Genomic DNA, 17876 nt, shown 5'->3' with positions numbered 1-17876 from the left:
CAGTTTGGGGAGACGCAAGACAAGACACACCAAGGCAAGAGAGGGAGAGAGAGAAAGAGAGCACACCAAAGACAACGGGGGACACTCACTCGCAGCACGTGTCGACGACCTCAAAAGACAGACGCGTACACGCACGGAGGTAGCCAGGCAGTCGCTGACGGTGAGGGCAGCAACACGCCAGTTCTATCTCCCTGTTCGTCTCGTCCTTCTCGCTGCTTCTTTCGTTTGTTGTGGTTGGCGTTCTTTGGTATCGTTCGCTTGTTCGTTCGGCTTTCCCTTTTGGCTGTGAGCCGCGTGGGCCAACCCCCCCACTCCGTGAGGCACGATGCGCCCGCGTGACACGCGCACAGCGAGCGAGATAGAGAGAGAGAGACGGAGGCGGAGGAGGAGGAGTTGAGGCGTGAGCAAGAGACCGCGCAAGTGGAAGTGAGAGAGGGGGTTGGTGGATGCGAGCTCTTCTTCCGTTGTTCGTTTCCTGTGCAACCGGTCACAGTGGCGAGCGGACGGGAGGAAAGCGCATCCCGCCGCGAGGGAGGGATGGCGTGAAGCCAGACACTCATTCTAACCAGATGAAAAAAGGGGGGCCACCGCGTAGACAGCAGAGCGGGCTGGGCTGGCGCCAGGCGGCACACACATACGCAACTTCGCCCAAACTTTAAAGCGGTGGGAGTCGGCCTCTCTCCCTTGCTCGCCTCCTTTGGCAATTCCTTTAGCCGCCACTATCCAGCTGGGCCTTCGTTGTCATTGTCGCGCGACTTCCGGGCTTCAACATGCGCGTGGCAACGGCCGCCGACGTATTATGCGCGGCACACCACTCTGAGAAAAGCAAGAGACACACACATAGCACCACCACAACCGTGCGCAATGGGAGGAGCAGCACGCGCAGCACCACACAAGCCCTGCCTCGGCGTGCCCGCTCTCCTTACTTTCCCTGGCATTCACCAGTGTAGCACAACCGGCCCAAGGATGCTCCTGTCTGAAGAAGGGACAATGAGCAGCATCACACAGGCACGTGCTGTGCCTTTCATCGCCTCCAGGGAGGTGTACAAGCTCTAGTTGCTCTGATCAGCCGCCCGCTCATGCTCGCGGGTCACCAACAGAGACTAGAGACACACATACAGGTACACGTGCACGCACATGCCGTACGTCAGAGTTAAAGGGTCCAGATACGACAGGTTAAATTTCAGGAGAGCGCTCCGATTGAGCTCACAAAAACATAAAATTGATCATCAACGGTACGACGGTGGTAGTGCATCTGTGCGTGTGTGTGCATGCGTGTACGTGTTTTTTTGCGTGTCAGCAGAGTGCAGATGTGCCCATAAGCGTGCGCACGCGTAGACGACTAGACCTAAGCATCCCATTCGATTGCGTTCTCCATCACTTTCGCCTTCCTCTCGCCTCGCGTGTCTCGAACGACCCATGCAAGGCACAGACACACCCACAGCGCATGCGCACAAAGTTTACATAAACATATATATCGCAAGTGCGCCTCGAATACCGCACACCCACGCAATCTTGCTGGCATCGCCAGCAGGCATCACCACTCGGCTAGATGATGTCGCTGTACTGATGCAGCGTGTCCATCGAGCATTCCTCCTGTGAACTCTGTCGTCACCTTCACGAGCACCCACGTAAGCACATACGCAACTTTCAAGCGTAAACACATCCCGTCTTGCTCTTTACTTTGACCTCAAGTATCTACGGGAGAGTGCGGCAGCTGCGTACTCGCAAGCCCCAGCTGCCAAGATACGAAGCTGGTTGGTTAAAGCTGAGCACCGCAAACAAGGAGGGAAAAGTGACGCAGCACTACGCTGCGCGCCCCCCCAGCCCTTCCCTCCCTCCGTCTTAGGGACAACATGAAGGGGTCGTACAGATAATAATAAGAGACTCTTGCTGGCATCGCCAGCAGGCATCACCACTCGGCAAGATGATGTCGCTGTACTGATGCAGCGTGTGTACAGCCACCGCACCACCCTACACAAAGCCACGCGTATACACGCACACAGGCCCGACCCACGCGAAGGGACAACGTCAAACGGAGCACCATTCAAGACAGACTCCCTCCTTTCCCACTGCAGTCTGTGCGAGCGCGTGGGAAGAGAAGGGGAGGGGGGGGGGTATGGCACCTCCGATGTGTTCCGCTTCTCGCTCTTCACTTTGACTTCAGTTCATCTATGTTTTCAAGAACTGGAGCGCACGATGGCTCGCCAGCCCTTTGCGGAGATGAGAAGCTGGTTGGTGAAAGCTGCCTGCTCCCGGTGGCTGTGTGTGTGTGTGTGGGGGGGGGACACTCCTCTCGTGGGCACAGAAAAGCGGTAGCGAATCCTTTTTATTTCTCTCTCTTCGAATGCTTGCGTAGGTGTGCGCTTGAGCACGCCCACCAGAAGGCTGAAAAGGCGGTGAACAATATGCTGAGAGCTCCACAGTATCGGCAGCAACGCACCGACATGCGTCGCACCACGAAGCTCGTGCATCTCGTACGGCCTTGATGGCAACAACCTCTATCGAGAAGGAGAGTTCGAAGTGCCACGATTAACCGTACTGGGACTTCGAATAGTAAGCAGAAAGCTGGAGCAGAGGAGAGGGTGTGAGGTTGAGTGCCATCACAGTCGTGGGAATGAGAGCAGACAGGCGCGTCCCCGAAGAAATGACCCTGCGGTGCTCCATCCATGTACATCTATGCATGCATGCATACGTGAACGTATGTGCGCACTCCGCACCTCTTTCATGCCTATCAAGCGCACGAACAAGCCGTGAAGCACGATGCATACGATCAACGTGTAAGGGGGAGGGGGAGGGCGTTGGTGTTGAGGGTCTGTGAAGAGAAAGATAGGGGCCAAGCCTGCAGTGCACGTGAAGACTGGGCAGCGCGCAGTTTCTACTGTGCACGTCTGCCGTGTCACCGCGGGGCACGGCGCCATGCCTGCCGCAGAGAGCTTGCTTGTTTCCTTCGCAGCAGGTGAATGATTGGAGGAGGAGGGGGGAGAGAAAGAGACGACGACGGCCGAGGGACAACGGCGATAGAAAAGAGGAAGGACGCGTTGAGCGAGGCTCATGGATGCAGCAGGAATGTGAGATAGAGGCAGGGAAAGAAAGAGAGCTTGCAAAGACGAATCGAGAGCAGGCACAGGCGAAGACACAGAGACGCACGGCGTGGGGCTCTTCTGTCTTCTTCTGTTCTCAGTGTGGCTCCCTTCCTCGCGTGATGCACCAATGGTGGTGACATGACGGTCTAGTGGAATGGAGGATGGGCATGAGGAAAGGAAGAGAAGCAGGGGAGAGAGAGACACGAGAGAGAGAAGTGCACATGTTCGACATCGCAGACCTTGAAAGGCAAAGGGTGACGGGGAAGACCGAATCGAAAGAAAGGAGGGGGAGGTGCGCGGGAGCGGTGCAGAATGAAAGAGAAACGACATGCTGTTGAATGGCACCGAGAGAGAGGAGAGGAGGGAAGAGCAAGGAGGTGGTGATGTGGTACATTTGGTGAGTACTTGGGCGGCAGTTTCGCGGCAGAGCGTTAAGGCGGGCAAGAGTAGACAGCGGTAAGAGGGAAAGTAGGGAGAAAGGGAGGAGACATGCTGGATGTCTTCATTTGCGTTCACGGGTACAACAAAGGTCCTTCGCTCGAACAGCTGCACCCCGATTCGCATGTCTCGCGCTCTCTTTTTTTTTCGTTGGCGAACATTTCTTTTTATGTCGTTTTACCGGCTGTCGTTGCTCATCTAACTTCGTGCGTGCGTGTGTGCATGTGTGCGTGTGTGTGCACATGAAGAGGGTAAGAAGAGGAGCGAGCTCGAAGGAGCCGTCAAATGGAGGAGAGGGAGGGCGGGGCGGCCGGCCGGAAAAAGAGCGCAGCACACCACAAAAGGAACCTCTCACATACGCACACACACAAAACGCACATGCACGGTGCGCCACACGAGCATTACCGCCACACAAAGCATGTCACGTGGCTCTCGGTTACGTCCGTCTTCAAATCATTATGGGAGGGGGAGGGATGGCCAACTCTGTCGACGACAGCAACGCAAGCACGCCGGCACAGACGCAGAGAACGAAAGGGGGAGAGTGAGACGGTGGCGGATGCCCGGGGTGGGAGAGGGGGCCTGAAACACACAGCCAAAGGAAACAACCGGAACGCCGCTTAGGCTCGCGCACGCCAACATGCGCACTTACACACAGAGATAGAAAAGGCACGGACAGGACGCGGAGAAGGAGTGAGCCGCCAACCACGGATGGGACAAGCGGGATTAGGAGGGGGACCGGTGCCCCACCTTGATCAGTTGCGGCGGCGGCGGCGTGTCGCCAGCAAGCGCAGATCCTGCTCGGCCTTCGCGCGGTTGGTGATCTCGTCCAGCTGTGCCCGAAACTGCTCCTCGTACTCCTTGCCGGCGTTGGACTTCTTCTCGATGAACGGGTGCTGCTGAAAGCTTTCTATGATGAATGTCAGGCGATCCATCCCGCTGCTTGTCTGTCCCTCACTCGCCACCAGCAGCACCATTAGATAGGCGTTGAGCACTGCCTCCGTGAAGGGCACATATTCGGTGGACACGCCGAGCAGCACGTGCGTCACGGCGTACAACACAAAGAGGCGCTTGTGTGGGTCATCAGGGAACTCCTTCATGCGCTTCGCCACCACGTTGAAGACGTGGACAGAACGCAGCGGGGAGTAGAGCATGAGCGCTTGCCGGAGCGTCTCGCACGCAGACTCGCTGGCGCAGTTGTCGACGAGCTGGCACACTGCCTGGATCTGGCTCGGGCTGATCTCGAGGCCTCTGGCACCGCAGTTGTTATACGTGCTGCCCAATAGTGACTGAAGGCGGTTGTCCATGTTCATCTCTGGCGCCTCGCGCTTGCGGGCGTACACGTTGGTGTCCGCACCGCCAATGCCGCCACCAGCAGCGCCGCCGCCCATCGCTGGTAGCACCAACGCCCCACCGGCACCCGCCCCGCCGCCGTAGCCGCCAGCCACAAGAGCGCCGGTAGTGCCGTCCAACTGCGCGCCGGGGCCGCGCATCATGGCATCCAAGTTGAACTCGCCACCCCCATTGTCCAGGGCTGGCTCGCCGATGCGGCGCCGATCAGCCATGGTGTATGTGTGGTTGTGCTTGCCAAAGCTCACGCGGATCGGTGTCCCCTTGATCATGGCGTTGGACAGCCCTGCGCGCGCCACCCGGGACGACTCGATAGTGTCGAAGTGGCCAAAGCCGATCCCGTTGCTGGCAACAAACTTGCTGAAGATGAAGCCGTCGTAAGGTGCGAACAGATCTTCCACGTCCTTGGCATCCGCATCGGCAGGGAGATGGCCGAGGTAGATGATGTTCGTTGGCGTTTCGTTGACAGGGATGCCGTCGGCGGTGAGGGCGACGTTGCCGTAGCTGTGGCCGGTCATCCCTGCCGGTCCCTCTGCGCCGGCGCCGCTTCCACCTGCTGCATCGCTCGCGTGCTGGGCGTCGTGGCCGTAGTTCAAGCTTAGCATGACCCCCTCAATCGGCCTGCCCTTCATCGTCTCAATGGCCATCGTGCACTGTTCGACCGTCTCATAGTGCAGGAAGGCCATGTTGGAGCGGCCAAGACGAGAGACGCTCGAAATGGGGCCGAACACCTCGAAAACCTCAGTCAGCTTCTCATTCGTTATGTACGGGACTAGGTTGCCGACCCACAACACGTTGGACGGCTCCTTGGCCTCCCGCTCGTGCCGCGCGCGGCGCGGCGGGGGCAACGGGGCATCTCGTCCGTGCTCCGCCTCGCGCGCGCCACGCTCGTCACGTGGGTCGCGGCTGCCGTCGTATTCGCGCTGACGGCGGGCGCCCGGCGCTGGTGCCGGCGCGGGGTCCGTGACAGGCGGCTCCTCCACAACATTGGGATCATGCGGTAGGTTCATCTCCTCCTCTGTGTATTCGTGCATCTTGCTGTAGTTGAAGATCGCGGCACCCAACTCACGGCTCTCGATGAGAGCGTCTACGGCGGCCTTGGCCTCCTCGGTGCGCCGCAGGTGCACAAAGGCGTACGACTTGCCATCGTGGATCGAGATCTCCATGACGCGGCCGAAAGGCCAGAATGCGCGGCACAGCATGCTGCGGGAGTGGAAGGCCGGGTCGTAGCTGCCGACCCAGACGGTGTTCGTCGGGTCGCGCATCGGCGGGTTGCGATGGGCCTCGTCTCGGTGACGGCCGCCGCCACGGCGACTGCTCCGCTCGGGGCGCTCGCCACGGTCATGACGGTCGCCGCCACGCTCGCGCCCACCGCCGCCGCGGTGACCGCGTTCCCCCCTGCCCTGACGCCGGTTGCGGCTGCCGCCGTCATAGTCGTCGTCGTACCGACCCGGGGGGTGCATGCCGCCCCGATCGCCGCCGTATGGGTCCTGTGGGGGGTACTGCTGAGGGTGCGACGACTGCGACGGAGGCGCAGGGGCACCAGATGCGGCGTAGGGAGAGATGGTCGGAACCTCTGCACTGATAGCGGACGGCGGCATCAGATAGCGCGGCGCGCTCGACGGTGGAGCACCACTGTGCGCGGGTTGCTGCGGCAGCGCCGGCGGACCGCCTCCCAGCGGCGGCAGAGGGGCGCCACCGCCGCTGTGACCGGGTGGCATAGGATAGCGAGGGTACGACCCGCCACCAACAGCTGCTGGCGCTCCCCCGGGGGGTTGCGGCGGTGCGTGCTTCACCATGCCAGGCGGCATCGGCGGCGGCCCACCACTGCGCATGCCGGGTGGTTGCGGCGGCGCACGACCCGGCGGCATGGGCGGCGCTGCCCCAACATGGCCCGGTGCCTTGAATCCGGGGGGCATGGGCGGCATCGCTTTCATCCCCGGCGGTCGCGGGGGCATCTTGCCCGGTGGAATCGGAGGCGCGCTCATCGACGCCAGTGCACGTGTATGCACTACTCAAATGGGTGAGTGTAGAAGCGTCAGCGAAGCTGCGAGAGGCAGCTCTTAAGAGACTAAAAGATGAGCGACGGTCAACGAAAATAAAAAAAAGGCACGCGAAAGCCCGCACACACCTGCGCTTGCGGTTTCCTTCGTCTGTGCTGCGCTGGAGTCTGAGCGGGAAGGCGATAATCCTGCTGCCTCTCTCGTGGAGTGTCTTGCTTTCCTTCCTTTGTTTTCTTGATGGGGGCTAGAGAGGGGACCTTGTCCTGTATCGCGGCAGCTTAGCTCCCTCACTGGGCTGACTGAGTGTGTGTGCGCGCGCGTAGAGGGGGGAAGAGGGAGGAACGAAAAAAGGAGAAGCTGTAAAAGGCAGCGCCGGCCGAAACGGAGGCTTTCCTAGCCTTCCGACAAGAGAAAATATATATATATATATATCGCTCCGCTCGACCAGGGACGCGGTGAACATGACGGCATCACCCGCACACAGAGAAAGAGAAGAGCCAATCCGCACTTGCGGTGCGTAGAAGTGCGTGTTTGTTTTTATTTTGACACCGCTGTGCTGCTGCTACTTCCTTTGGCGCGCGCGTTTGCGAGCGTATGCATGCATCTAATATATATATATATATGTGTGTGTGTGTTCGTTTCATTTCTTTGCTTGTTACGCCTATGCTGCACCCCTCTTCCGACACACAACACACACACAACTGTTACTTAGAGACACACACAGCTTACGAAGAGGAAGAGCAAGCACGAACAGAAACCAAAACAGAAAAAAAAAAACAGAGCTACCAGCAACAAAGACGCAAAACACCTGGAAAGCCTGTATATATAACACGAAAAGACCACCGCAGCGTGCGCACCGAAAGGAGGAAGCTGCACGCAAGCACTCATCCGCTCACTCCTATGCATGCACATGCATAGCGTTGCACCTGCAGTTTGTGCTGCCGTCGCTTTTCGTTTCACCTTTCTCAGCAAATGGCCCACGCCTTTCGTGTTCGGCTTTGGTGCCGGTGCATGTGTGCTCCTGCTCCCTCTGCTAACTCCCGGCCTCCCGCTCTCCTCTCCATAACGCCCCGGTCGGTCCCATTCTCTTGCCCCGCCCCCACGTCCCGTACTGCCTCCGTAAGGTGTGTCGCTGATGCGGCGATAGAGGTGTGACCAGGTGAACGAAGAGACGGCAATACTGCACACAGAGAGAGAGAGGAAGACATGTTCGCAGGGGCATATGACGCGTTTATAGACGCGAAGCTGCACTGATCGAGAGTGCGAGCAGAATAGGGAATGAGCATCGAAGGCGAGAGGAAGATGAAGCAATCGTCCGGGGAGAGGAAAGGCGAGAGGCGGACGTATCAGTAACAAGGAGCAAACACACACACACGCAACGCTGCTAAAACTCTTGCGTGCATGTCCATGCGTGCAGTATATCCGGACTTCAGTTGTTCTTTCGTTCTTGGCTGCGTTGTTGTTCTGTCTGGCTCACCCAGCGATGCAAAAAAAAAGAAAAAGTGCAAAACATGCAAAACATGCAAAACATGCAAAACCAAAATTCGAGGTGCGGGACCTGGAAGAAAAAGGGAGAGGGGGCAGGTCTAACGAGAGCAGGCAACGGAAGGGAACAGTGAGAAGACGACGATAGAGCGGATGTCTACGCGTAGGGCTGTCTCTGCCACCACCTCCCGCTCCCTCTCGCTTTCTTCTCATGCACACCAAAATACACACACACACTCGCTCACTCTTGCAGGTTCACTCTCGCTCCCTTCAGCGTCGCAACATCCCCCGTCCTCCTCGCGTTTGCCTCGCCCTCACCTTTGCGTGGTATGCGTATGTCGCGAGGGTGTGGAGAGGGAGAGGAAGAAAGAGGTGTCGGATGATGGATGCATGGAGACGCTGATGACAGCAACGACGATAGCAAAAAAGGAGGGGGGCGGCAGAGCGTGCGTGTGCGCAAGATACGCACAGACACACGAAAAAATAAATATATATAGTTACAGCACAAGGCAAGCAACAAGACGGTCGATGGAGACACGGGGTCGAAGGAGGGGAAAGGGGGGAGGACAGCGTGAAAACAAAACCATCGACAGAGAAGAAGGAGAGCCGGAGTCCACGCGACGCCTGCTTTTCGATACATCACACTCCCGGCGAGGCAGCGCAGTGAAAAGAACGGAGAAAAAAAAACAAACGGAGAAGGAGCAACGTAAGCAGGCGTTCTCATGCTGTGCATTCCGCTCCGCGCTTGCCTCCAACGCGTGTCCGTTCTCCGCCGTGCGGAATAAGTCACACGCCAGCCTACGCTAGGCCCTGCCACAGGCCCCCCATCCGCGTCGTGCGAAGCAGCGCGAGAGACACGCCCGGTACACCAAATGCGCCGACTCAGTCACCTGAGACCACCGCCCCCTGCCCCAAACTCTGCCCGCCCACACGCGGCCTTTCAGGTCGCTCCGCCGCAGCACCGTCCAGGGCCCCACTGCCGGCATCAGCAGCGATGAGCCGCTCTGTCCTCCCCATGGCGTACGGGTGCCTGATTCAGCCCCCACCAGAGGCGGCTCGGCATTGGGCAGGGGCATAGGGGAGCTGCTCGGCGTCGCCCCGCAATGGTGGGTCGTGCGGGACCCTGACGATGCGACGCACTGAGCGGTGTGTGGCCCCCTTCCTCCCTCCCTCCCCGCGTCATCCGGGCCAGCGAAAGGAGAAGAGCAGAGAAAAAAAGAAAAACGCACCGGCAGGGGGCACACAGAGGCGTTGAAGCAAGGATGTCACCGCCGCTCTCGCGCTGTGCATCCTACGAATCAGAGAGGGGGCGTGAGTACAGGGGAGAGAAAGGAGAGGGAGAAAGGGCAAAGACTACGCACGGCTCTCGACATCACCTCTCTTACGCAGGATAAACACGGCGTCGTTTAGCACTGCATACTCGATGCGGAGGTTGCCCTCACATAGGTAGGGGAGCCTGGTCCAGCGAACGACCTCGAAGCCCATTGGCACCAGCACGTTCTCGACCAACTTCGACATGGACTGCTCGAAGGAGGCACCGCGGCAGCACTCCCCGCCCTGCATTGGGAGAATCTCGCTGGGCCTCTTCTGCCGCGGGCCGTCCTCGACGAACGGGCACCATGGCAGAACGACTGCGAGCACCAGGAGGCCGTTAGGCTTGAGCGAGTCCCGCATCTCCCGCAGGAGTGTCTCTGGCATGTCAGCGCGGTCGAGCACGTTGTTGCACGCGATCACATCAAAGTAGCGGCGGTCCAGCAGCCTCACCGCAGTGTTCATGTGAAAGGGGTCATCATGCGGCAGCACCTCGTAGCCGCGGCGACGCAGCCGCCACCGCATCGATGCCGAAAACTCCGTCACGTACACCTTCTTGAATAGAGGGGCGATATTTGCCGTCACGCCGCCATCGCCGGCGCCGATGTCGAGGAGGCTATCGAACTGGAAGTCCGGTGGCAGCGGGGACACGAGTGGCGCTTGCAGCGGTCGCAGCAAGCGCCGGATCTGCTCCGTCGAGTACACGAACATCATACCACGTCCGACCATGCCTTGCGCGGTGGTGCGCGAAAGAAAGACAGAGAGGAAGTCCGCCAACATCAGCTTCCACACGCTCATGTTTCGGGAGCGGATAAGAAAGGCTGTCGTTTCCGCGTCGCAGTTGCACGCCTCGAACAGTTGCAGAAGGGAGGGCTCGACAAGGCTCGTCCTCGGCTCGTAGATGAGTGCTGGGCGGCCGCGATGACCGCTGATGTACAGCTGCAGATCCTTCGAGAGTCCCTGCATGTTCATGTTTTTCCAGTACGAAAGGGTGGAAAGAACAGACAGGGGGAATGCAGAGCAGAGAAGCCGAGAGAGTAAACAAGCCCTGCTGTCGTCGCGGCGCTTGTACGCCTTGGAATGCAGCTCGGGACTGTCGATTTTAGTTTGGAGCTTGTAAGGAAGTAGGGTTACCGGGTGGGGTGTGGTGGAGGAGGAAGGCTTTTCGGGTACGAGTTACGAGAGGTCAGTCTCTGCGCGAACACACACCTATACCCACTCACACGCGTACCCGCTCATGCGCTCGCACACCTCTTCAACCACCAGGCACAGGGAAGAGCAGTGAAAAACATGCACGCCCGAGCGTTGCCCTGTGTGGTGCGGAGTGTACAGGAGAGAAGGAGTGAGCGGGGAAGGGGAGACAGGAGGATCCGCTATTGCTACCGCGTCATAATACTGCCCCAACCACCAAACGAGAGCGAGGAGTCCAAAGAAAAAGGAAGGGAATCCAAAAGGATGATGATGAGCCCGTAGAAATCAATGCCAGCGTGGATGGCTGCTGCTGCGATGGTCGCCAGTCAGCCACGGAGCCTGAAGGCAAGAGAGAAGATGAGCACTGTGCCGTCAGTTGCTTGCTGCCCTCTCACCCTTGTCTTCGAAAAATGCACTGTAGCCCCCTTTCAGCGCAAGGGCATCTGCTCTGTGATGTAAACTCCAGAGCACGACGAAAAACTACCGAAACAAGAGGTTTGCGGTGCTTATCGATGTGCCGATTCGCTTGCTCACAGGTCGGCGTTAACAGCTGGCCTACAAGCAGTTTCTCTCTCCACAGCACACAGACAAATCGATAATGAAAGAGCCAACGACCTCACCCACGGCCTGCCTGCAGAAGCGGCAGTGTTCGCCGCCACTTTTTTGTTTTCACGTTTTGGTCGCACCATTTCTGTGTCGTTATTCAATTTGGGGGGGAGGGGGGTTAAAGTTTGCAAGGTGGCCTGAGTTTTAAGCGTGTACCTGACGAAATAGGGTTTGCGTTTTGGGATTTATCGCGTTTTCTCGAATTTCTTGTTTGTTTATTGATGAAGGTGAAGAAACAAAATAAAAAAAATGTATCTGTCTGTGTATGTGTGTGTGTGTGTCAGTGAGTCAGGGGAGCGGGGCGGGTGTTAGAAAGCAGAAGGATAACTGATTTATGCGCCCATGCACATATGAGCGAGGGGGAAAAGGCGGGGGAAATGAATACTCTTTTCTCTTTTTCGGTGGCCGGGCAGAACCTCGGCCAGCACCCGCGCGACTTCTCTCCACCTCGATCATGCGCCCTGTATTTCTCCTCATTCAACTGTTCGTAGGCATCGATGGTTACATCTCTGGTCACACACGCACACACGCTCGCACAGCGATACACCCGTCAACTGATCCCCGCCCCCCACCGCCACCACCCCGCACGAACCGGTACGCCAAACATATGGGTTAGGATCCAGAGAGTAAGATACATGAAGTGCAAGCTACGAACTGATTGAGAGCACACAACAAACAGAATGGCAACAAAGCAGGCCAGCACACAAATCCGAAGGGGAATGACGGCACCGCACGTCACACACACACACACATATATATATACAAGCACACAAACGCATAACACCATCGATCAAGCGTCCCGCAAAGACAGCGTAAAATCGCCGCCCACTCATCAGACGAAAAAACAATGCAAACATGGTAATACATATATATATATATATATCATGGAAATGCAAGAGATGCAGACTGGAGAGACAGCGATGTGGGTGAGGGGTTCGCCACACACGAGCACACACGCACGTTCCTTTTTCTTCAAACGCCAGCACACGGCACGGCACCCTTACACGCATATACACACATACACATATATATGTTTGCGCACACATAAAAGTGCGCATACACGCTCCTCGGCCTGCTTCTCTGATTGGGTCCACCTTTGTTTTATTGTTTTGGAGCAGCGTTCGCTCTTCCTCCCGCACGGTTGGTCTGCGCTGCAATTCGCAGAGCTTCGTGAAATGCCTGCAGCACCACCGAAGCTGTGGCCGTTGCCGGCGCGGTGGACGCGGCGTTTGTCAGCATCGGCGTAAGTGCAGCGCGCACCTCAGCTGATGGCGACAGCTCCACCGCCTTGAGCATCTGCTGCACCAACTCATGCACACCGGCGTCCGAGGCTTCTGTTGCCACTGGCAACGACAACGGCGACGACGAACGAGCAGTCGACTTCGGCCTCTTCAGCTCCGCCTCAAGCTCCGCAACGCGCTGTTGCAGCTCAAACGCTCTTCTGTAGAAGGCGGTAAACTCGTCAACCAGCGACTCCAGGTCCTGCACCTCGGGCGGGGCCGCTGCCATCGTGGTGCCACCGTGCGGGGCATCGCTGATGACGCTAGAACTTTGCTCATCAGATGCAGCAGCTGCGATGTTGCTGCTGCTTCCCGGCGCGGCAGCACTCTTGATCACCGGTGATACGGCCACGGAGGTCTCCGTGGATGACACGGTGCTCGAAGCACTCACCTCGCCGACGCCGGCAGCCTGCTCCTGCAGCACGTTGGCGTAGAAGCGCGCCTCGGCGCTGGAGGCTGTGCAGCTTTGTGATATCGCGACTCCACCCGCCTTGAAGGCGGACTCGGGTGTTGAAATCTGCTCGGTGCCGCTCGCCTCGTCATCTTCGCCACCCTCGTCGCTATCGTCCTCGAACATGAAGTCTTCGATTTTGACCGAGTTTCTGTGGCATAACGCTGATATCTCCTCGTCGTCAACGTCGTCCAGCCCAACCACCCCCTTCGCTGGCGTTGGAGAAGAGTGGGCCAAGTCCACGGCCTGGGTTGGCGCAGCCCGATCAACAATGGGTTGCACGGCTTCCCGCGGCTTGGCCGTATCCGGCACGCTTGCCGGCCCGGCGTCCTGTGCCTCCCCCGCGGCCTCGCCTAGCACAGCTGCCGCCTTCGCCTTCCGCTGCAGCTCCACCCTCGCCTCCTCCAACTCTCGTCGCTTCGCACGCAGCACCTCCTCCTGCTCGTCATACTGCAAGGCAAACTGCGGATTCCGTGAGTGGATCAGCACGCGTGGACGACACATCGTGTCCACGACGATGATGCCGATGTCAAGGGAATCCGCGCCTGAAGCGGGGGCACCTAGCGCGGGCAGCCTCCCCGCACACGCTGCGGGCTGCTGAGTGGTGCCGGTGCTGCCCGTGGCACTAGGGCTGCCGCCGTGCATCTCCTGCTGAAGGCGGCTCATCAAGAAATCTTTGTCGCCTGGGCCGAGGCTGATGCGACTGGGTCGGTGGTGAGGGCTGCCGCTGCGACTCGACCTGCCGCTGTCGGCGCCAGTGCCGCTTCCACTTGGGTTGTTGCCTGTCAAGCCGCCGGAGCGAGATGAGTAATGCGGATAGGTAAAGCGCGGGTCCTTCCAAGTGGTTGTCTGCGTGGAGGTGTCGATAAAGTAGCGTCGGCCGTCGTTTGTGAAGTGCTCCTCCCAGCTCGGCGGCAGCTTCTTCAGCCCGCGCCTTGAGCTCGCCAGCGTCACGCGCGGGATGGTGCGCATGCGATATCCTGTCACCGCTAACGTCAAGTCACGGTTTAGCCGGCTAAGCGCTGTGATGGAGTTGTACACACATATGAGAACGGAGGTGAACATATTGCCGAAGCAGAGCGCCGGCACAAGCATCGTGGCGGCGTGGTGGTGCAGTGGCGGCGGCATCGGCGTATTCTGGATGGACGCCCAGCTCTGCTCCTCACCGAGCGGAATCGCCTGACTGCGGGCCTGCACAGTCGACACCAGCCAGGCCTGCGCAGCCGGGTCTTCGGCAAGGCACAGCATGTGCATCGTCGCGCACCGACACGTGTCGGTAAAGGCCGTGAGCGAAAAGAGCAAGGACGAGCCCGACTCTGACTGCAAGAGGGGCAGTTCCAACGCCCGTGTGAGGTTGTCCAGGCCGATGTCGAGCGCAGAGAGGGCGTCGTTCGCGTTCTCAACCGGCATCACTTGCGCGTTGAGCACGAACGAGTCCGTCGTGGGAGACGTACTGGCTGCCGCGCTCACATCGCATGTCATCTCCTCGAACGCAGACGGTGTCGGCGGAGGCGCAAGCTTCAGCACGAGCTCCGCGTGCTTGTTAGATAGATCCAGCAAGTCCACCACGCTGGTCGAGTCGAAGGCGATGAAAGTCGCCTCCATACGCACAAACCGGTGGTGCCGGGAACCGATAGACGGGAAAACGAAACTGTGCGTGTGCGAAGTGGCCGAGCGACTGTGCACGGCTTCGGTGTGGTCGCTGTCCGAGACAGCGTCGTCTCCGCCGCCGAACGGTGGCGACACGCTTCCCGCCGCACGGGGTGGGGCTGACGGCGAGGCGTCGGAGCCAACGCTGTCGGACGCTGCCGCAGCCCGGTCACCGGTCGGCTTTGCGGTGCAGTTTAAACTCGCCGCCTTTGATAGCTGGTGCTCCTTGCGGTCGAGCAAGCGCTCCATTAGGGTGCGAATGCCATGCGGCAGCAACCCGCACTCCTCCGGGGTGCCAATCAGGCCCATTTGCTTCATCTCCTGCGTTGCGCCGTACACAAGCACAATCGAGCTGAGGCAGTGGTCTACAACGGCGGTGATGGCTGGGTTCAGCGTGGCATTCAACATCGGCTCCAGGGAGGATGCCAGTCTGTAGTGCATCGGCGCTCCGGCCGCAGCCTCCTCCGGACTGCCCCCCGCGGCAATGAACTCCACATTGGTAATGCGGCCCAGCAGATCGTCAACGCCGTACGTCACTGGCGGGCTGTTCACAGCCGAGACGCACTGATGCAGCGCGGCGCTCTCTTCGCTCAATGGATCGTAGCTGAAGGCGGCAGCGTCCAGCACCGGGCCGCCGGGGTACTGCGGCTGAGGATTGCTATAGTCGATCGCCACCAGCTGTAATCCACTGCGCAGCATGGAGGAGCTCATGCGCGTGCCCATGGGACTGTGCACCGGAGAATTACCACTGCTGCCGCTCCCATGCGGCGTTCCGTTAGAGGGTCCCTTCCCCTGCAGAGACTGCTGGCAGATGCTGTTGGCGGCCGCGCTCGTCGTGGTGCAGGCTGGGTGGAGGAGGGTCAAGGAAGGTGGGGTGATGGAGGAGTCGGCGGGGCTGCCGTGAAATGACCCGTTGAGCACAAAGTCGTCCTCGGCGGCCGGCTGCAGCATCACCGCCCAGGGCTCGCCGGTGAAGGACTGCAAGGCGACATTCATGCACCAACGCACGCAGCCAGTGTGCGGCGAAGAGCCACCACTGGCACCGCCAGTGCCGGAGCTGCTCACCAGCAATGGCGGTGAAGTTCTCGTTACCCCGCTTGAAACGGCATTAGTAGCGCCGGTAGCCAGAGCGGTCGCCGCCGAGGACTTGTTGTGCGCGTGCCGCGAGGAACCGTTCGTCGTGGAGCTGTGTGGGGACTGCTCCTTGAGAAGCACCGCTGCGGGCAACATGAAGTCCGCGCCAAAGCGCTCCTGCCGTCCCGGAGCACGGGAGAAAATAAGCCCCCGCTTTTGCCTGGCCTCGGCTGTTGTCAGTGCCCGTGATGGTGGTGATGCGGCCAAGAGGGCGAGGGCGAAGACGCCGCCGGGGTGGATGGCGAGGTGGAATGGAAACGACGAGGGAGGGGGTTTTCGGTCCGTCAGCGAGGGAGGAAGGAGGTTACGGTGCCGCTGCTATGATCGCTGCCCTCGCGCCCGCTCGCTGCATGTTCCCTTGTAGAGCGAAATGTGGGTTGTGCTCGTGTGAGTCGGGGAGAAGTGTCCTCTAGGCTGCAGTGAAAGGGCGCCCTCCACTGCGTCAGCCTCGTTGGGCCGCCTCCTCCCTCTCTCTCGGCGCTGCTTCGCCACCCCTGTGCTCTTGTCAGCCGGGAGGGTAAGGGGTCGAGGGCAGCAGCGGTAGTGAAAAGATAGTGATGTGCACGATGACCTATGCGTCGTGCGCGAGCGGTTGTTTCCTTATGTGGGTGTCGGCGCACGTATGTGTGTATAGGAAATGAATGGGAGTATGTATAGGTCGGCGGCAAAGCGAGGGGCAGATGTCGGTGTGGCGCGTGTACGGGGTGTGCGCCGTATAGCGCCGCCAAGCTGGACCGCCCTCGCTCTCCTCTCGCGCGTCAATCTGACTCGTCACCGTTTTGGTCCCGCCTGGCCGACGCAGTTGCGGAGCGGAAGCGGGCGTGGGGGGGGGGGGGGCAAAATTCGAAAAGCAAAGAAAAGGGTGGCTACACATGCACTGAAACGTGCGAGTGGCGGCAATGGTAAGAGCAGCAGTAGCAGCAGCAGTGAGAAACTGAGGGAGAAGGTAGATGGGTGCGGGGGAGTTGTAAAGAAAAGGTCGCGAGGCGTGGAGAGACGGAAGATGAAGAGGAGGTGGCCGAGAGTGGAGAGGAGCGTGCGCGCGCGTATGAGCATCACATACCGAGACATGAACGCTGGAATGTATTGCCAGGGACGGAGAACTGGCGCAAGCCGCCCTCTCCTCCACTTGTGCATCCCCGCCCCGCTCGCAGCACGCCGCGTGGTAAGTCGCACGAGTATGAATGAATGGCAGGAGAAGCAATGAGGTATCAGAGTGGAGACAGCTGCTGCCGCCCGCGCTGCTGTCAGAGTACACCCTTGCGCACCGCCTTCACACTTTTTTTCTTTTCGATCCCCCAACTTTGAGTTTTCTGCAGTCGGTCTTGTTTCTCTACAAATGAAAAGCAGCAGCAGCGCACCGCGAGACATCTACAAGAGGCACACGCGTGTGCGTCGATGGTCATGTGCCATCCCACTGGCTCCGCCACGTTTTGATAGTGTGCATCTCATCCAGCACGCTCATACAAACGCGCTGGTGACTGCTTGCGCACTACGCAACGACAACAGAGCCGAGAGATCACGGGCGGCCTACGTTAGCGGGCACATTCACTACCTGCAGCACACAGGGGGGCGGGGGGCGCTTATGAGCTTCGTCCCTCGAGAGTTTGACGGCAAATTCGTTTTGGGGGTAGGGGAGGGGGAATGAGGCGGCGCTGTTAACGTGTCATTCTACCACAAACAAGTCAACAAGTGTAGGCGCATACACAATCACAGCTCGCCTGCCTCTGGTGCATCACGGTCACGTCCAGGAACCAGGCCAACCAACATCGCTGAGTGTCGCTCAGCCCACTGCAACGTCACTGCATACAGCGCAGGCCAGGACCAGGATGACGCTCGGCATCACCGCAACGAAGCTAACGCAGAGAGGCGGTAGGTGGACGCATATTTTTTG

The 17876-nt window shown here is 59.3% G+C and overlaps 3 protein-coding genes across 3 annotated transcripts; all 3 read right to left on the bottom strand.

The window, feature by feature from the left end:
• Positions 1-4276: 4276 nt before the first annotated feature.
• On the bottom strand, positions 4277-6136 carry LINJ_30_1170 (putative RNA-binding protein; the record flags this gene model as incomplete). Its single annotated transcript, XM_001466924.1, has 1 exon — positions 4277-6136. The coding sequence occupies one exon, from the start codon at positions 6134-6136 to the stop codon at positions 4277-4279; it is 1860 nt and encodes a 619-aa protein (XP_001466961.1).
• A 3576-nt stretch (positions 6137-9712) lies between these two features.
• LINJ_30_1160 (putative DREV methyltransferase) lies at positions 9713-10636 on the bottom strand (the record flags this gene model as incomplete). The annotated part of the gene is made up of 1 exon (XM_001466923.1): positions 9713-10636. The coding sequence occupies one exon, from the start codon at positions 10634-10636 to the stop codon at positions 9713-9715; it is 924 nt and encodes a 307-aa protein (XP_001466960.1).
• Positions 10637-12568: 1932 nt separating this feature from the next.
• LINJ_30_1150 (conserved hypothetical protein) lies at positions 12569-15559 on the bottom strand (the record flags this gene model as incomplete). Its single annotated transcript, XM_001466922.1, has 1 exon — positions 12569-15559. The coding sequence occupies one exon, from the start codon at positions 15557-15559 to the stop codon at positions 12569-12571; it is 2991 nt and encodes a 996-aa protein (XP_001466959.1).
• Positions 15560-17876: the final 2317 nt, after the last annotated feature.

The sequence above is a fragment of the Leishmania infantum genome, chromosome 30, assembly GCF_000002875.2.
Source record: "Leishmania infantum JPCM5 genome chromosome 30".
Lineage (NCBI taxonomy): Eukaryota > Euglenozoa > Kinetoplastea > Trypanosomatida > Trypanosomatidae > Leishmania > Leishmania infantum.
This window is presented reverse-complemented; position numbering and strand designations above follow the sequence as displayed.